The sequence below is a fragment of the Ictalurus punctatus genome, chromosome 9 (genome assembly GCF_001660625.3).
Source record: "Ictalurus punctatus breed USDA103 chromosome 9, Coco_2.0, whole genome shotgun sequence".
Lineage (NCBI taxonomy): Eukaryota > Metazoa > Chordata > Actinopteri > Siluriformes > Ictaluridae > Ictalurus > Ictalurus punctatus.
The window spans coordinates 2,218,016-2,238,380 of record NC_030424.2 but is presented as its reverse complement, the minus strand read 5'-3'; the positions used below and the strand labels follow the sequence as shown (position 1 = coordinate 2,238,380).

The following is a 20,365-nucleotide window of genomic DNA, read 5'->3' as shown; positions in this document are numbered from 1 at the left end:
TAAACTGACCAATGAGGCATAGGCGCAGAGGGCTTGAAGTCCGGTTGCCAGATTGGTTGCATGTCCTAAATCAATTTTTCCTTTCAATCGTGATTTCCTGCGAAATCAAATGTAATAATAATAGTAATAACAATAATTGGGTTATATTCGAAATATATAAAAATGAGCTAAACTCACACATATATATAAATATAGTATATGTTTATATAGTTTTTGAGCCATTTTAATTACATTATTGAAGGTTTTAATGTGAAGCTCTAGAAACATGTTTTTGGAGTGAACTATACAATACGTTAAAAAAATTATATATATATATATTATATTTCTTTAAGATTGAGGGGGAAATATTTATTCACCAGATCTATATAGCAGCTTATAATAAAACTTGTCACTAAAATATATTTTAATATTTGGTTGTTTTTCGTCTTTTTACAGAGTCTTTTAAGGGATTCTTGGGGTTTCAGGGATTTTGAGGGACGTTCGCCTCACACCTCCAGGGTCGGGGGTTCGATTCCCACCGTGGCCCTGTGTGTGCGGAGTTTGCGTGTTCTCCCCGTGCTGCGGGGGTTTCCTCCGGGTACTCCGCTTTCCTCCCCCAGTCCAAACACATGCACGGTAGACTGATCGGCGTGTCCAAAGTGTCCGTAGTGTTCCCTGGGATCGGCTCCAGGTTTCCTGAAAAGGATAAAGCGGTATAGAAGATGGATGGATATATTTTCTGCAGTATTGGGTTTACACAATGAATTAAATGTAAGGTACTGTAAGTCATGGTTCAAAACATTCATTCCTTCATTTATTCATCTTCAATATACGCTTTATGGTCAGGGTCGTGGTGGATCTGGAGCATGTTTGTTTTGGGAATACTCTGCCAGGAATACATGCTGGATGGGACACCAGTTCATTACACACCTTCACGCTTAGGGGGAATTTTTTTAGCATGGTAAAGAACTTACCGGCATTTTTTTTTTCTTGGGAGTTGGGAGGAAAGCGCAGAACCCGGAGGAAACCCACGGAGGAACCAAACTCTGCATGGACTCAGGATCGAACCAACCGTCGTGCCATATTCCCCTGAAACATTTCAACCCTCATGATTAAATCGACATCATGAATCCGTTCAAGTAATAAAAAATACACGGAAAAAATTTGAAACGTTTTCTTTAAGGGTGGTATTCGGTCGATTGTTACCGTACGGCAACAATGTCCAACGGTGGAAAATATCCCATAGTCATAAACGGCACAAAGTGTAACACTGGAGATTCATTAATTGTTGCAACACAATGCAGGAAGGAAAAAAAATACAGAAAAAATTCACCAACACTTCAAAAACAAAAACAACAAAAAAATACGTGAACTAAAAGTGTGGATTTAAACAGGAATGGGGTTGAATCTGGCAACCCTGACAAGTTGAACTGCTGTGTGGAGTAGTGTAGAATTTACGCGCACACACACACACGCACGCACATACACGCGCGCACACACGCACGCACGCACGCACATACACGCGCGCGCAGGCACCCTTGAGTTCAGACCAGCGGCAGCGTTTACGCACGGAGCAGCGGGACGACAGGAGGACCTCACAAATGGCACCTTAAGTTCAAGGAACCGTTCCTGAGGATCATAAACGCCTGAGATGTTTCCGGAGCTCCTCCACACACCCAGTGCTCAACAGGATGTAACTCGAGATTTGGGTTTAATGGGAATGGAGTGGTTTTGTTGGAGCGCGAGGCACTGATTCCCACCGAGCGGCGCGCAAAAAACGCACAGAAAAGACGAGAGAAAAAGCGCACGCGCTGAAAATCGCCTTGTATTTAGTTCACTGAGTGTTTAGTGCAGTTATGCGGACTCGGAGTGGAGTTTTGCGCTCGGTGGCTCTTTTCACCCTCTTTCTTGTGTCAGCTGACGGTTTCCCCAGCAGAAAGCAGAGGATCAATGAGCCTAAACCCAGAGGGAACACCGCTCTTACGGTACAGATACACTTGAAATACGCGCACACACACACACACACACACACACATTCTCTCCATGTGTAAACGAGGCCATATGGGATGGCACAGTTGGGAGCTGTTTCTCATTGAAAGAGGCCATTAGTGTCTTTTTCATGTCTTGTGTGTTTGAGCTTTGTGCTAGAACATTAGGATTAGAGGAGCAGTCCACATGTTAGTGTTTTCTAGTCCAGCACACCCATTTTAATGAAAGGCTTGCAATAAACAGGAGAAAGCACTCAAATGTAGGGGATTCAAAGCAAGAAGTAGGACTGGGAAACCACTGTGCTGTGTGTGTGTGTGTGTGAAATCATTTAATCCTCTCAGCAGTTTGTTCTAGTCCATATTGTCCATATGTTGAACGGATGACCCGTGAATATATCGTCTGTAAAGGTTTTGTGTAACTCGGCTACCTTAGAAAAGATGGTCTGATCATACGTGTTGGTTCATTTGAGTTCCTTAGGTTTCACTGAGTGTCTTAGAAGTTAGGATTTGCTCTTCCGTTGTTGGCGGCACGGTGGTTGAAACCTCACAGCTCCAGGGTTCGATCCCGAGCTCGGGACTACGGTCTACGTGGAGTTTCACGTCTTCACCGCATGCCCACGTGGGCTTCCTCTGGGTTCTCCGGTTTCCTCACGTCTCCACATAGGTGAACTGGATCTGCTCAGTTACTCCTAGGTAGTTGTGAATGTGTGTGTGTGTGTGTGTGGTGTCCTGTGATGACCTGGCTTCTCATCAGAGGTGTATTCCCCTGCCTCACGGCAGGTTTTCCCGGGGTAGGCTCTGGATCCTAAGCAGGATAAAGCGATTGCTGAAGAATGAATGAACTACAGGTGCTTGTACACTCTACATACTGTCCATGATTCATCAGTGTGACTCACTTAAAAGACCATCTACATGACTTTTGCCTATTTGGGGTAAAAAAATAAATAAATAAATAAATAGATCAAATAAAATAAGATATTAACCAATGATATGTTATGTTTCACCTCCTCCTTTCTCCAAACTCAGTTCTTTGGTTTGTTCCACAAGGAACCTACAATATATTTTCGAAAAGCGGGATTGGAGTATAAAGCCGGGAAGCATTAATTAGCTTGGTCTTGAGAGGATCAACCCCAATCTTCCAAAAAGATCAACCCCAATCTTCCAAAAAGGGTTGGTGTGGCCTCGGACTTTCATTCCGACCGATCAGAAACCTCACCATGATGGTCGATTGGAGACTACGATCAACTTATTCGTCAGGTGGAAACGTGTACGGCTCCTGATTGGTTGGAATGAAAAGCAGTGGCTCTTTGTGCGGATAAGATTAGACACTTGTGCCCTTTGCCGAGTCAATAACCAGCTTGATAAAGTGTGATTGATGATTGGGATCAGTCAGGCTCTGGTTAACGTGTAAAATCATCTTGGTCTGAGGAGCCTCAAGAAATGTCATGGATGGATGGTAAATGGTCGGAGAGTAATCCGTATGGTTTCTCGGAAAAGCTAAACATTTCCCTGCAAGTCATCACGATGGTTTCTGAAGAGCACGACGTTGTCGGATTCAGATCTCGACGATGCCTACGTGTTGGCCAACAGGGAAATACGGTGTACACTTGCAGGTGTCATGTATGAGAGGAAATCTTGACTAAACCCTGATGGTGGTATAATAGTGGAATATCCCAGAATTCTGGTTGCCAGGTATTGGTTTACTCCCTCATATTTTCAGTACATGCTCTATAAAATCGGACCAGGAGCAAGAGATGGATACACGTTGTTTATTTATACTTTTCTTGACCATATACCGCTAAAACAACCTGTTTCATATCGGGTTAGCTAAGCTTACTAATATCGCGATCAATTGAGAGCCAGACTCATCGTGCGGTTCTAAATATAACCGTACGCTTCCGTCTAATCAGTATAACTATTTGGTTTTCCGAAGAGCGCTGGTTTCTCGAAAGCAACAGGAAATGGAGTAGACACGCGTATTTAGCGAAACTCCCATCTGCAACGTGAGACGTGAGATTGGCATGCAGCGACGGTGAAGGAGCACCGGTGGTGTAACAGATAAACCGAATAATCACCAGCGTTTCCTGCTCTTAGAAGCAAGCACACCGTCGATACCGCATGCCACAGAGGGCGCCACATTCTTAAGCCTTTTCAGATGCTTGTGTTTCCGGAGTATTTTTTTTTCCCCGAGTTGAGTGACTGCGGATTGGAAAGCTCTCAAATATCCAGCACCCTAATTGAGGTTAAGACGAAACTGTAAACCATAATCTGTGTTTGAAAGTATATGGTGCAAACGCTCTCATGGGCACGGTGCAGATGCTATATCCAGGATTTAACGCTGAAACGCTAGCTCGTATTTAAGGAAAACCACTAGAACACACACATACCATCCGGAGTGGAGGAATTGATATAAATCAGACCAACGTGTAAAACGCTTTGGGCTGCAGAGTGGTCAGAACATAGGTTTTTTTTTGTTTTTTTTAACCCAGCCAAGAATTATTGAATGGATCGTGAATGATAGGTTGTAATATACAATATAAAATACTTCACTTTTTGACTCCTGAATGGTTCCTCGGGGTCCAGAAGATAAAACTGGGGCTTTTATTATTATTATTATTATTATTTAAAATTTTTTTTTGCTGGAACAAATAAAAATCTGGCTGCGCTCTCGGTAAAATGTGACATATAAATGATAAAGTATCATGGCCAACCGCCATAACTCAAAAAGTTACAGGATTGTGGTACACCAAAGACATATAATTTAATAAACCATGTCTCCATGTTGTAGTTAACCAATAATACACTCTAAAAAGGTCTATTTGAGCTTCAAACTGGTTCCCCTAGAGATTCTTTTATATATTTCAGAATAAATTGGTTCCAGTTCCGAACGTATACAGCAAACGAATAGCTTTTCTGAGTCAGCAACGATTTCCTCCGGGAATTTCATTCCAAAGAGCTTGAAATGTATGGAGAAAAAAAAAAAAAAAGTATTATTTTTATTGTTCTACCATATGCTAGCAGTCCGTTTTGGTTTGCGTGGGCTTCGGTCATGTGGACGTTCTCGCGTCGGGTTTCACAACCTGCACGTGAAGAGATGAATTTTTTTGGAGATGAATAAACAGATCTATCCGTTCCGAGCTGTTTTAATGAATGCGCCTCGTTTTGGTCTCCGTCTCCGAACCGGGAGCTGACGTGTTGTGGGGGTCTTCAGAGGAACGGCTGTGGGTTCGTTTGTGTGTTCTCGGTGATGGAACTCATCGTGACGTTTACTATGTTAAGCTCAGCGAAATCCAACAAGTTTTATTTGTTCTCTCGGGCCATTGGTGCGTTGGTGATGTCAACCATGCCAAATCAGATTGCAACATGGTGGTATGCAGGATGTGGCAGGGAAAAAACAGAATAAGGAAAAACGCTTGGTCGGGCATCTATCCATGCATTGACAGTGCTTTTAGTATTCTCCGTTTCTCTCAGCCGCTCCTCCCCTCTTCGTGTGAGCGGTCAGGAATTCCGGCTCCAGGCACTTTGAATTATTCTCCGTTGTTGTGGAGCGATGCGCAGCCACAGGAACGTCTCCTAAGCCGTTTGCTTTCCATTATTAACTTGTGTTACTCGTGCAAAAGCAAAGCCGTCTTTTCCTCCCGCAGGTCGGTCTCGGCGTGTTTCATTGATGTGGAAAATGAGACAAAACCAAGCAGTTTTATGTTGAGCGAGTGGCTTATCTTGGCAAGGAGGTTGTTCTCCGAGGTTTGATTTCAGCATGAAGGAGGCTGAAGGTATGAGATGTTCTTGGAGGGCTTTCTCAGAACCTCATCACTCTTATTAAACACTAACAGGAAAGACTTCATGTAACAGAAATTATTCCGAGGTTTACACACTCTGGCACGTTGTTTTGGCGTGGTTGTGCTTCTTAAAAAAAAAACGCATAGTCTTATTGAACATTTCTTCAGACTGTCCTTCAGGGGAAAACCTTCAAGAATCTATGTAGAACCCTTCACGGTTCCAGATTGAATCTTTTGTCAATAAAACCTTTGGAAACCAACGAGCCATAAATATCCAAAGAACCCTTGAGGACTCTTTTTTGTTCTTCTAAGAGTTTAGACAGGTCTGCTCGGAAATAATCACCTTCACGCTCGTGAGATGCATAAAGATCTATCAGTTGTTCTAGATACAACCCATGTAGGAAGCTAAGAACCCTTATCTCTCTGAAGAACCCTCGAGGAACCTTCATTTTCTAAGTGTGTAGGCAGGGTTGTTTGGAAATAGTAATTTTCACGGTTGTGAAATGTATAAAATCCTTCAAGTGCTCTAGACACAACCCAGTTAGGAAGCTAAGAACCTTTATCTATCCAAGGAACCCTTGAGGAACAAGGGTTCTAATAGTCTAGACAGGCGCTGCATAGAAATGCTCGCTTTTCACCCTTTTGATGAAAATAGAATTCATTCAGGGCTACAGGTACAAAGTTTTTAGAAAGCGAAGAACCGTTATATATCTGAAGAACCCTCGAGGAACCATTTTTTTAAAAGAGTGTACACAGGATTGCTTGAAGATACTCACTTTCACTCTTGTGAGACACATAAAGATCCCTCAAGTGTTCTAGTTACAGCCTATTTAGGACGCTAAGAACCCTTATCTCTCCAAAGAACCCATGAGGAACCTGTTTTTCTAAGAGTGTAGGCAGGGCTACTTGGATATAATCACTTTCACACTTGTGAGACACATAAAAATCCCCAGTATCACTGTAATTTTGATTTACGGTCGTCCTGGATTTAAAAATAAATAAATACAGCTCCAGCTTGAGAATCCATCAGACTCTTTAACTGAGGTGACTCAGGCACACTGTGGCACTGATAATTGTTTTAAGGGCACAGAAGGTGCTTCTCTTGCTTCCTTGGAGATTGTGAAATTCAATAGAGCGGCTGTTGGGGTGAAGTTTATCGTCTGCAGTGGAGGACATCTGCTTTGCGTGTGGGAGAGACAGAGTCGGAGAAGTGAGACAAGGCAGGCTACACATGATCAGCAGAGGAAGGCTTTGATCAGGAAGCCTCGCTAACCCCCTCCCCCCCCCCCCCCCCTTCTCCTTCACTGCTGTTTCTTTGCCAGAAGACGAAAGGGATGATCGAATCAGGTCTCCAGATGTGCGCTCTGGGAAACAGAAGCCGTACAGATGTGGTTGTGGTGGACAGCGCTCGAAGGGTCCTTTTACAATTTGGAGAATGACCTGCGCAAGTAGGACGAGTTCGCTAGGAGGAATTACGGTTATGATCGTACCTAGTTCATGCCTCGAGATGGGTTTTTAAAAGGTGCCCGAACCGAGTGAAGGTGGCCGTTCGACGATGTCCATCGTGTCCGTATTTGTGGCTCTCGGTGTCTGGCTGATCGTGTTCTATGACTTCTCTTTGATGTCCCTGGTGGCTCATAGACAGGGCCTCCACACGAGCCCTTTGAAGTGTTGAAGGAACCAGGACGTAGAGGCCCGACGTGACTGGGTCTCATCTGGTGCTCTTAAGGCATGCATGTAGCTCATGAAAGGCTCAGGTAGGGTCCATTTCTAACCCCTCTTCCATCGATAAGATGTCCGTACTGGACCTGGAGGATCCGGCGGACATTCCCGAGGAGCATCTAACCTTTCCGAAGCCTTACGTAATCCTAGATACCTATTAAATCCGCGTGACGGAGAATCCCTGCGCCATCCGAGAGAGCGTTCGTGGATGTAACGTCGCGGCGAGACAGGAGGTGCCGGAATGGTGATAGATAGCAGATGATTTCAGAGCTCTCTGACCGTGTTGTTGTGGATCCGGGACAACGGGAGGCCGTCTCTCCTACGCCAGACTTCAGGTCTCCATATTAAAGTAAACCAGATGAAAGAGATACATATCCCTTAATGTGTAATAATTTACCTGCATGCACCGTCCTGGGCCGTCCTCCAAGATCTCGCAGTATTGCTCTCGTCGGTTCAGTGCTGCGTTTGCGCTTAATGTCATCCAGCTGTCAGGAGAAAAGCAGCCGAACGCCGCGTTGTCCGTGCGTGTCTGGCCGTGTTTCTCCGGCCGCTCTGTTTTGTTTGGTTGCTAGCGGGAGGGCTGTAGCATGCAGGCTTCGGGTTTGATAAGTAACTTATGTAGGATGGAGGCCTAAAAACAACAGCGCTACGTCTTATCAGATGTTTTGCAATGTCAAACGGGTTGTGCAACTCGAGTATATCAGTATCACGTGGACGTTTGGACCGTTACGTCAACGTTGAGCGTAAATGAAGAGATCTCGTTTCTTTTACGCTACAAGTTTTAAAGGTAACGTGTCCATGAACTAGCCTGTATTCCACCCCAAGCCATGAAAAAAAAAAAAAAACCCCAAAAAAAACATGCAAGTTATTCCAGTAATCCCCTTTTAAAGTCCTCTTGATATGCTGTCATGTGGTAGACATTTCACTCCAGATGTGTTTATTTGAAACCCAGGACTTTTTTTTTTTTTCTTTCCTTTTCATAAGGGTTCAGGGTCACAGCTGTATAGATTTGATATGGTGTTGGAAGATGACGGATCTTCTGGTCGTCTTCGCATGCGTGCTAGAATTGCTTCAGGAGTTATTTGCCCCGTTTTTCAGTCCTTCAGGAGGCTTTATAGAGGGTTGAATCATATCCTTTATAGGTCGTATTAAATCCACCAGAATCTATTAAACATAGCACTATTTACTGTTCTAAAAACTGTTCTAAAACAGCCTACAGAGGCGCAGAGATCAGACTCTTAATAAAAAAATTAAAATAAAAAAAAAAACAAAAAACAAACAGGGGAAACGCATTGCTTTCTGGGTGGTGAAGTAGCCACGGCTGTAGATTAGCTCCGGTAGCACTGGTTTTAAAAAAATTCTTTTTTACATCTTGTAAAAAGAGTTGAGAGTTTTTAAATTATATTCAAAGTGAGCGTGGTGCCACAGCAATTAGACTCAAACATTTAAGTTCATTCTTGTCTTGTCAGAATTACAGACAGTTTCTGGGCAAAAGTTTTATATATATCGCTATAAAAAAATTTCCACTGAAAACCTGACTGGGGAAAAACTTCAAGATTTCCCACCACGGAGGGGGAAAAACTTTCTATCTCGCCAGTCGGACTTTATTTCCCACGATTGTTCGTTCGTCTCGCACAATTTTGACTTTATTTCTCGCGGTTATGAGTTTACAAACTCACAATTCTCACAATATCTCCTCACGATTTAGACGTCCACTGGACATATAGTGAGTTACAGATGTCTACAAATCTCTCTCTATCTCTCTCTCTTATATGATAACTTGATAATTGATAACTTGACAACATTTATGCTAAGCCATGAATGATTATAATATGCACTGCTAAAACATCTAGCTGGCTAAAATATTCTACAAAAAAAAACACAAAAAAAAAACACAACAACCCTTAGTTCTTTGAATGAAAATTTTAAAAAAAATATATGTTTGAAATGCATGAAGAGTTTGTAATGTAATCTATATTTAACTTGTTTAGCTTTTAGCTATTGATTTTGATTAAATACCGCGTGTTTCGTCAGGCCGGAGGGCACGTTCGCTCTGTAGATGCTAGCCAGACCCTGGAGGACCTTCGGGAGCAGAACCAGCTGAGCAGGAGCGGCTCACCTCCACACCGACACAAAAGGAGATGGCCACAGCTTCGATCGGACGGAGTTCTGCCCAAACCGGCACCCAAGGAAGAGGAGCCCTTCATCTTAGACCTGAAGAACTTCCCCGACCTTGCTAATGCGGATCTGGGCTCGCAGAATCCCAATATCCAGGTAAGACCAGACCTAGACTTCTCTCTTCTCTGCGGGTAGGAACGGAACTTCGTAAAGTTGTGAGCAGGGAACCGGAGAAACGTCAGACCACGAGTGCGCTAGAATCGGTCCGACGAATCGTTCGAGCCACCAAATCGTTATCGTATAAACCGACACGGAGAAAATGTTACCGCTCTAGAATTTGGCCGTGATTCCGTCTTGTACGGTGGGATTTTTGCAAGAGCGCTAAAAATCGCACAGGGTAAAACGGGATTAGAGCTGACGTTGGTGTATTTCAGTAGGGAAAACACCAAAATGGAGTTTTAGTGAAGGTCAGAAAACTGTTTACTCAATGGCTCTGAGAAATCGTGCTAATGTGCGCTCATTTTGGCGGTTTGAGGCCTTTTCTTCACGGACTATCGGTATGCTTTGGCATCCATGCAAAAGTCATTTACAGCAAATTATTATTGGGAAATATGTTGAACAAATATGTTCCTCTTCGACAGTGATCGGTCCTGTAGACCTCCCACCTACCTGATCGACTTGTAGTAGTTCAGACAAAATGAATTCATTTCACTTGGCACCAGTTTGCGCTGGATGTAATTAACCTGTGCACTCATTGTTTCACACTGTTATTACAAAGTGATTGCAAAAGGGAGTTGGTATTTTTATGCACTTATTGGCTGTGTCACAGCTGTTCTTAAGCAAAGAGGCCTCTTAAATTACCCAAGGCGAGACCTCTACGCCGGTGGAGCGCAGCTCGGCCGTCTCGCTCGAACCTCTCCGCGGAGTTTATAAAAGAGGGAACAAAAACACGGAAAATCCGAAAGGTGAAAGGCCGGCGTATTGTTTTAACAGTCCGGTTTTTAATGTTTATTTCAGAGAGCTGATCCCGATCTTTTTTTAAACGTGCCTTTAAAATGAGTTAAAGAAGGGTCCTTTTTTGTTTTTCATTTTTTTATTTTATTTTTAGCGCTGTTACCATGTTTGTGTTCATGAGGATTTGGAAGGAAATGAAGTTAGACTTCTTGGGGGGAAAAAAAAACAAAAAAAAAACAACAACACACAATCGACTTTTATAACGGGGAAAATGTCGGAGCCGTCCAAGTGGGAACGGTCCGTCGTCCGTGAATACCAGACGAAGCTGTTTTTTATTTGCATGTGTCCTTATTTGTCTCATTTGCTTTATTAAGTCTTATTTATATATCGTAAGCGTGATACGTAGCAAATGTTTACTCGTGGAGAGACTTGACTTGCACTCCGTAAGACAAAAGCAAGTTGTGTAAGACGAAATGAAGCCAAACGTGATCCACAGCTCCCTCAGTTAGCCTTGTAGACAAGCTTAAAGGAGAGCTTTGTCATTTTTCTCTACTCCATGTAAGGCCAGTTGCAGTAAAGACCATGACGAGCTCTGATTTAGCTTGGGGCGGAGCTAATTTCAGGAGCCGTAATCAACGACGGGACGGTGTGATGAACCAGAATTACTTTTACCACCTTCCGTAAATCTTAAATATACAACTCCTTACAGAACACCTCACCATATCGACACTTATGAGCATTACATGTGTTATATTAGCAGATTAAAACCTCCTTACACTCTGTAAGAATGTATGACCTCCTCCTGTGTTCTTGAGAATCGGGACGGAGAACGATGACGTAATCGCCGTTGCTACAGTACCTTAATCACCTCGATACAGGTATTTATAAACAGCTCCTGCAACCATCAGATTGTTACCTCAGGAGCAATATAAACAGCCGGGACTTTGTCTAGGCTTGCTGAGGGATCACAGCATCTCTATCATCCCACAAGCCGTGGCATGCCGAACCCGTAACGATGTGAACATCACCTAGGGATTTGACACGAGGGACGCTTACAGGACAGTTTGATAATCTCTGGTAATACAGTTCAGTGGGGAGTTAAACATGTACGCTGTTGGAATACCGTCCGAAATTTCGCACCTCCACGGTGTCGGTATGGGTCCGTGGAGAAACAAAATGCTCCTCATGGTATAGGATATCAAGTGGTGAGAACCTAGAGTTTTTTGTGTCGTCACTGGTGTGCTTGGTCTTGTGTCAGGTGACCATCGAGGTTGTGGACGACCCTCAGATGGAGGTCGAGATGGACCTGGCTAAAGAGGGCAGGAACGACTGGCCTCTGAACTCCGAGGAATGGCTTGGCCACAAGAAACTCTTCTGGCCTCTCTTCTGGGAATACCACGACTCCAGCGACGAGAGTGCTGGCCAGGCCAGTCTGGAGGAGAACGGTGACGACCTGAGCTACGGAGGAGAAGATTCCCTGCTGAGCGGCGTTGGAGTGGACTGGGAGAACCGGTGGAAGGGCTGGGACTCGATGGAGAGTTATGGTAAGATGGAGAGACACAAGATGTTTCAGCAACAGTACATGAATAATCACGCACTAATACCTGGATAAATACTTATATATATGTACTAATCACGAACTAGTGAAGCGCTAACCTTAACTACGACGTGAGTCTTATCAATTCATTTTTTTGTTGTCCGGCTAGCATCAATTCATCCTTAGTGGACTCTATTATCGATTAACATTTAAAACCCGTGTTATTAAGTTGGTCGTTATTTACGCGTCAGACTAAGGCTAGCTCTTCCATCAGTCCGAAATTTCTGCGATTGACGTCTCGGAAGGGAAATCTCGACCCGTTCTCCGTGTCGGATAACGAGCGCTGGGGTTCGAAAACGCGGATTTCGCACACGTTGCATTTCTTAAATGTTTCCCTGAAGCCGATTTCCTCTCCTGGTATGAAACAGCGGTGCAGAACCCAGTCTCCTCTGTAGTCCTGACATGATTTATGATTCGAGGTTGCACTTAAGGACTGTTATATAAACACGCTAATTCCCATGGCCGGTCTCTCTCTCAGGCTTTCGTTTGATCTTTATCAGTAAACAGAAGTTGGGGGGGGGGGGGGGGGGGGGGGAGATACCAACGCAGATTTTCCCGATGTATACGTTGCATTATTTAAGGCTGTTTGTGACGTTACAACATTCAAAGATGGCTTTTAATTGGGGTTTTTTTTTTATTGATTTGTTTTTAGATTGTTGGACATTATCCATCAACACTAAATTATTATACTTCTTATATTATTACTCCAACCCTCTTACCTACACCTGGCATACGTTTTTTTTTTTTTTTTTTTTTTTTTTGTCGGTAGATCAGTGTAAAATCTCCCCGTTCACTTATATAGTCTGTGTGTAAACATTTCCTTTAGATGATGTAATGATTCATGCTTAAGGTTTATAGCTTCCAGTGATTTTTTTGTTAGTTCCTGACGTCACGTTTATCATCCAGAAGGAAAATCCACATCATTTCACACGCCGATCTGTGTGTTTCAGTACCCGATGAAAAGCAGTGATCGTTAGGAACGTTTTATTTTAACCGTCGCACAAGACGGAGACAGTACCCGACTCGTTTTGACCCACATTGTGCACGCAGGCCTTTGAGCTTGACGCCATGGATGGGAAAGCTCTGAGTTTAGAAGCTCTGCGCTTTGCTAATGGCAGCGTCGGGCCTCTCCGCTGGCTAAACAACTAATATTTGTGTATAATTAGACGGCAGATTGGAACAGGCTGCGAGATTGTGGCGGACAGTCCGAGCTCTTCTTTTCATCTCCAGCACGCTCGGCTCTTCTTTTCATCTCGAGCCCTGGCGCTGAGCTGCACTTCACACGGCTCAAACGACTTTGAGCTCGCCGAGGAATTTGTGGCACTTTTTTTTTTTTTTTTTTTTTTTACAGAGCTCGGCCCAAAAAACCACGCTTCACGTTCTTCTCTTCTCTCTCGAATGCGTTCTTAATCAATTAGTTCGTTACCGTCCTCGGCCGAAACAATGCAAACTGTAAGTAAATTTCATGAATGTATTCTTATGTCCATGGTTCTCAAACCAGTTCAGGTTAAAACTCACCCGCGGCTTTACCGTGACGTCGTTTTTCCGCTTTTTCATTCCGTAGCGTCGCTGAGCTTCAGGTCAGTGTCGGGTCATGTGATCCCTGTGCTCATTGGCCACAATGAATAAGGTGTCACTCGGTTTTACGCAACGGTGGCCTCGAGTCAGATTTAATGGAGGAATCGAGTATCACGCGTAAAATCGATACTACAATAAAAGCTCAAATGAAAGGACCATGCAGTACGTAGACGTGCGCTTCTCCTGAGATGAGAGTTACGGTTAACGTAGGAGTATTCAGGTATTTTGCGCAATGTCGTCGGGGAAAAATAGCGAGGTCAGATGTTCCAGGATTACCATAATAAGAAAAAAACGAACCCTACGGTCACACCAGCGAGAGTCGGATCATTGAAATGTATCACTTCTCGCGTGCATCTCACGTGCTTGTAGAGCTACGATGAGTAACAAAAGTAGCTATAGATAGCTTACGAATATACGGTACGGATCATGTTACGTGTTACACGCCAGGCTTCTTCCTAGGCTTCTACACCAGCGGGACCAACAATCTCGTATTTCTTCATAATGTCTCTATAGATGTTTAGGTATACGACAGGATAAGAACGAAACCACGGTTCTAACCAAGGCCGCTTCCTGCTTGCTAGAGCGAACACAGAGTAAGATGTCGGCTCTAAAGCTAACGGGGCGAAGAAACACCACCTCGATTGACGCCGTATTAACGGCAGAAATGGCGAGACGCGTTTACCGTGCTCATTCGCTGGTCCTCGGTGAACGCTTTATCCTGCTACTTATTTTCTTCTCTATATATATATATTTTTTTACCGTATAAGCAACTACTTCTTCCCAGAATATCTCTCAGATGGGCATACAAAAATAAATAAATAAATAACCGCAGGATTGGTCAGAATTCCCTCAAGATAGAGCAGGGGTTTGTATTTTAAAAAATAAGGTCCTGCACACACCTCTACTTCTCAGCGCTCTTAAAAGTGTGCGGAGCATTTCCGGCTCGGTTGCATAACCTTCCCACCTGCCGTGTGAGGAATGCGCCAGTCCGAGTCCCTCTCGCACACACACTGCGCAAGTCGAGGCTTTGAAAACGCTCAGAATTTTAACAACGTGAGAACCTGTATTTGAATATTAATCGGGCGATAACGAAAAAAAAAATCACCGTTTTTTTTTATTCTAAACTTTAAGCCTCTACGGCATAAATGATGACATTTACATTTTTAAAAAAAAAAAGAAAAAAGGTTTTCGCGGATTTTTATTACTTGAATATGTCTACGGATTTCATTTTTTAAACGACTTTTGACTTTGCACGTGTAAATATCCATAAAAATGAAATATTTTTCAAACGGCTAAATCCCATTCGGAGCGTTGTGTCGTTGTTCCTCTCAAAACCCTGCAGATTATGAAGAAGAGGAGTGGAGCGACTGGTCCCCGTGCAGCGCCACCTGCGGCCACGGCACCCAGAAGAGGGTCCGATCGTGCGGCTACGCCTGCACTGCCACCGAGTCTCGCACCTGCGACCTGCAGCGGTGTCCAGGTGAGGTCTAGTCCCATCATTCCACCTGCTGAAAACACACACACACACACCACAGGAGTCCTTTGTGCACAAATCCTCCCGGATACCAGGCTTTCGGTTCTGAATATAATAACAGAGTACTGAATTTAGTACTGTTTCATTATAGTGCGTCGTTTGTTAATTTAAGCTGAACTAACACGTCGCCGATTAACCTGCGTTTACTGAAAACATGTATTTCGGGTTGGCTTTTCCATGTGTGCACTGTATACACGGGATAAAAACTGCTCTTTCTTGGCTCAAAGGGGGTCTTTCAGTACACGGCTTATGCGCGGGTTCATTTCAGAGCGCACACGCACTCACACACACACACGGTGCATTCACAAAGTCCATTCACAGCTCTTGCATGCCGTTGACGTTACAGAAATACGCACGTTACATCTGCGGCTCATTGACCGCGATTCCGTTGATTTAGGCAGAGATACAGATACAGCTTTAATATTTTTCTAGAGCCGATGTGGAGTTAATTCAGATTTCCCTTGAACTCGCTTCACATGTTGTACACGGTGTGTAGCAGACCATATTTGCACGATTCCTTATGCGTACGAGCGTCTACGCAGTGTCGACTGGGACAAGCGGACACGTGAAAAACCCTGTCGTGGTAACGCCTAAATTGTTTACTTCTAATAAAATGTATACGTCTAAATCTCTGGGGGCGGGGTTGAGTAAGGAATATTTAGCGGGTATTTAGCATATACCGTAGATCACTTATGTATTTAAAGAGCTCTACTCAATTCATAGAATAAAAGTAAACTCCGGTAATATGTTCGGAATCGGTGTGGCTTTGAAATGATGAAATGATGATTAAAGTTGAATTATTGGCACCCTTTACGAGACCGATCAAAAATGACTGTATATAATAATAATAATAATAATAATAGCATTAGGGGCAGTTCTGGAACAAAGATATATATTTGGACATGTTCTCGGTTTCCAGGAGCTTCTAATCTCGCGTTCGACTATTTTTCCTTTAACGGGGTCTAGCGAGTTTTCGATATAAAAGAGACAGATTGTTGTTGACCTGTATAGGAAAAAAAAAGTTTTTACTTGTATAGAATTGTTAAGAATTTATTTATTTATTTATTTATTTATTTATTTATTTATTTATAGCATGCAGCCCATTGTGGTCGGCATATAATATGTATTGTTTGTTTTTTTGTTTTTTTGTCCTCTCCTCTCCTCTCCTCTCCAGATGACCTGAATGCCGTGACGGAGCTCATTCCTCACGAGATGATGAATGGCACTGATGCCTTCGATACAGGTTGGAAAACTCCAGTTAACACACAACACCAATTCCATTTGTTCCCACTGGATTTATCGACGTGCAGAGATTTCCTAGGATCCTTAAACTGCTCACTGACCTTCTATTGTGCGTATTAGTTCACATGCTGCAGTGTTTTCGGAGCGTCCAGTCAGTACTCACCAAATGAGAGCGATTTATAATCATTACCGGTACTTGTGTGCGCTCATGAGGTTACGCTCCTCGGGGAGACCGGGTTAATTCCCACCGAGCGAGCTGATTGCGCTCAAAGCTTTGCCGCTTCTCTCTTTAAATATTTACAGATTTTATTATCTTCTCTTCAGTGTAAAGCATGTTTCCCCTGCAGCTGAAATGGCGCTTGTCGTTTTTTCGGGAACGGCCCCCGTGAGGCTGCAATCAAAGAGAAAGCAGGAGTTCAGTTGGACTGGAAACAAAAACATTATTTAAGATTTTCAGGATTGCTCCGTCGAGAGCGTTAGAAAGACCGTGAAATAGTGGCTCGCTTTCCAAAAACCATACTTTGATAGTTGAAGATTTGGGCGCGGGAAACGTGAGCTCTCTTTTTATTTAACTGTAATAAGTGTGGTATGAAAATGTAACGAGATAAAGTGTCAGGACCTGGGTTTTTTCATTTTTTATTTTTTTAAATAATCACGTCGGGACGTAAATGTTTTTAATGAAAACGTTCCAATATGGCGGCTGCCTCCTTGGCAGACGATATGAGCCGATGTTAAGAGCTGTCTCGTTCACTAAAAGTTATTTTTCTAAAGAGTAGAGGATGTCAGTGAGAGTGGAGGAAAAAGAGCCGAACTTAACAATTAGTCATATCCCGGACTTCTCACGCACATATGTCAGCGTTTTTTGGTAATCACTGAGCTCTGTGATTGAACTCTTACTGATTCCTCCCTCGCAGACGTGGACAGCTGTGAGAAGTGGCTCAACTGCAAGAACGACTTCCTGCAGAAGTATCTCCACCAAGTCCTGACCGAATTACCCAGCTGCCCCTGCGTCTACCCGTCCGAAGTCGTCTACAGCGCCGTGAACATCTTCGACGACAAGCTGCGCAAGAACTACCGTTGGCGCGACGCCAGCGGACCCAAAGAGCGCCTCGATATCTACAAGCCGTCTGCGCGGTTCTGCGTGCGCTCCATGTTGTCGTTCGACAGCACCACGCTCGCCGCCCAGCACTGCTGCTACGACGAGCACATGAAGCTGATCACGAGGGGTAAAGGTGCCGGTGCGCCCAACCTCATCAGCACCGAGTTCTCTCCGGAGCTCCACTACAAGGTGGACGTGCTTCCATGGATCCTGTGCAAAGGAGACTGGAGCCGCTTCCACTCCGTACGTCCACCCAACAACGGATTGCGGTGCACGGAGAACCCTCAGGAGGACGTCTATATGAACGAGCTGGAGGAGGCTCGAGAGTACTGAGAGGCAAAGCTGTCTCATATCAGAATTATTTTATATGTAGATGTACAGTATTTCGCTACAGGTTACGACTGGAGTTAAGAAACATTTAAAAAAAAAAAAAAAAACCTGCATTGTACACTGTTTAACTGATACAACAGCCCGAACAAAGTACAGTAATACAACGATCTCTATCTTCCGCACTTTTCCCCCAGAGAGCCAGTTGAAGCAATCAGGGACTCTTTCAAACACCATCCTCTGGAACAGGTTCACTGTATTTCTCGTGTTCGTATCCCCGACCCTTCTTTTTTTCCCTTTTTGTCATGAAAGGAATTCCAGTCAGGCTGCTAAACTTGAGTCCAAGCAGAATCCCCGGTTGTTATCTTAGACATAGAAGCTTAGAGTTGGAGCTCGTCCAACGCAGGCAAGATCCATCCAAATAAATCAAACACGAGCCCGAGTGCCGCATGCGCGTGGCTTCGAAATATTTCACGACTCTTCCCGAACCTGCGTGTTACCCCAGATGTACTCGGATCCAGTGTCATTTATAGCTTTCACAGACGTTCAGGATTGATGGTGCAGGATCGTAGGTCTTGTTTTGCTTCATAAAAGGGCTAAAGATTCCATCGTCAGGATGAAATTCTCCTTTTAGCAAGAACTAGGCGTGTGGAAATATTACACTCTCGTATCATGATAATGGGCTAAGCTTTTATCAAGGTTCATGATGTTATCAGACATCTGTGTTCCCCAAGGTCCTGTAGCTTCCCAAGGTAAAGGATGCATGCTGTAGCATTAAGGCTCTCACCTCAGTGACAAGAATTTGAGACCCTTTTTTTTTTTTTTGATGGGATTCTTCTACACAAACCTGCAGGACATTTCTTCAAATTTGTCTGCGATTAAGGATCCTTAGATCTTCTTAAATGGTACAAAGGTACAAACAAATTGTTTGAGATGCTCCCCAGTGACCGTAATCCTTCACAATGGTACTAACATCTGGATATAATCCTATCAAACAATTGAGCAAATATTCAAATATGACCACACCAAATATTTCTATTTAGAAAGTTTGAGCACTTCAAAAAAATATTAGTTTATTCCAGGGCTCTCCAGGGAATCCCCCCGACCAAAAAAAAAAAAAAAAAATTGGTTACTGTATTGGTGTATAGGATATTATGGGATGTATAGGACAACAAAGAATGCATATACGTAATATATACTTCCTCCAAAATGATCCAGATGATCTTGGCACACACTCTTCTTCAAAAGGCTTCTTCAGAGGTCTTTGGACAGTTCTAGTCTTTTAAAAGGGTGCTGTTTGAAACCGTTTCTGAAAATGAAACCGTGTCTGTCGTAAAGTTTCGACCTACAACCCTTAAGGGTTAAACCTAAGGACTCTTGGAGTACGGGCAGAATTATACACTTCTAGAAAGAATGTTAAATCTTTTAAGTATTCTTCGTTTTGGTCCATCTGACGGAACATCTGTCAGAGATTTTTTTTTCCGAGAAGAACCCCTTTCTGCATGAGTAGGCATCATGTGTTACTCAATTATTATTTTTTTGTTTTTTCTTCCCCCACTGGGAGAACCTTTTAAAGCCTCTACGACAGAGGGTTCTTCTATCACAGAGGGTTTGAAGTAGAACCCCTTTCCGCATGACTAGGCAGCAGGTGTTACATCTAAGGATCCGTAATTCTTCAGCTTGTACCCCTGAGCACATTTTTATCAGTCCCTCTTGGAGAACCGGTAACGTTTCTGTGAGGAACCCTGCAACAGAGGGTTTCAACAAGGGGTTCTGAGAGGGAACTCCTTTCTAAATGAGTAGGCAGCATGTTACACATCTAAGGATCCTTAATTCTTTAGGTTGTCCCTCTGAGAGAATTTTCATAGACTATGACCGACCCTACTACAGACGGTTCTCCTATCAAAAAGGGTTCTAGGTAGAATCCCTTTCCGCCCGAGCAGGCAGCACATGTTACATCTTGATCATGCTGTTTATCTTCACCACAAATTCTCACCAAAAATGTCACCTACCTCAAAAGCCTCCTGGTCACAGTGTCTTACCACCCAAGTATTCACCACCCGTGAGATTTTTTTTCCACATTTTGTAGTGTTAGAACCTGGAACTGAAATAGACTTTAGTGGGATTACATGCCATGATTTTACACAAAATAGTGTATAATAGAACACCATCTTTTCAGTGAAGCATGGTGGTGGAAGCATCATGTTAAGCACTACCTTTGGCCTTAATTTTTTTTTTTTTTTTTTTTTTTTTTACAAACTATATTATTTTTTCTCCTCACTTCACTTTTATGAGCTATTGTGTGGTGATTCATGATGGAAAAGTTCAAGCGGGGTGAACACACATGCACTATATTGGCTCCCCACCAAACAGTTAGTTAGTTAGTTAGATAATACCGAAGACTTTGGTCTCATTGTAGTGCAGCCTGTCAGGAGAGTCGTTCGGGGA

General features: G+C 43.4%; 1 protein-coding gene and 1 long non-coding RNA gene across 3 annotated transcripts; one reads left to right on the top strand and one right to left on the bottom strand.

Annotated features, from left to right (window-relative positions):
• Positions 1–184: 184 nt before the first annotated feature.
• LOC108269993 (uncharacterized) lies at positions 185–8,121 on the bottom strand. Its single transcript, XR_001813606.3, has 3 exons — positions 7,866–8,121; positions 954–1,068; positions 185–675 (listed from the first exon to the last, which is right to left on the bottom strand). It is a non-coding gene; the product is annotated as an uncharacterized LOC108269993 (long non-coding RNA).
• ism2a (isthmin 2a) lies at positions 1,481–20,169 on the top strand. 2 transcript variants are annotated; one of them, XM_017476209.3, is made up of 6 exons: positions 1,481–1,964; positions 9,503–9,742; positions 11,799–12,084; positions 15,058–15,195; positions 16,424–16,492; positions 17,406–20,169. In XM_017476209.3, the coding sequence occupies exons 1-6, from the start codon at positions 1,836–1,838 to the stop codon at positions 17,921–17,923; spliced, it is 1,380 nt and encodes a 459-aa protein (XP_017331698.1). In that variant the 5' UTR covers positions 1,481–1,835; the 3' UTR covers positions 17,924–20,169. The 2 variants fall into 2 exon arrangements, with proteins under 2 accessions (XP_017331698.1, XP_017331699.1); XM_017476210.3 differs by lacking the exon at positions 1,481–1,964 and adding an exon at positions 1,994–2,815.
• Positions 20,170–20,365: the final 196 nt, after the last annotated feature.

Excerpts from the sequence above, each read along its gene's own strand:
- ism2a (XM_017476209.3), top strand. The coding sequence starts at position 1,836 with ATGCGGACTCGGAGTGGAGTTTTGCGCTCGGTGGCTCTTTTCACCCTC. Across the intron at positions 12,085-15,057 it reads GGACTCGATGGAGAGTTATG|ATTATGAAGAAGAGGAGTGG; the intron begins GTAAGATGGAGA and ends AAAACCCTGCAG. Across the intron at positions 15,196-16,423 it reads CGACCTGCAGCGGTGTCCAG|ATGACCTGAATGCCGTGACG; the intron begins GTGAGGTCTAGT and ends TCTCCTCTCCAG.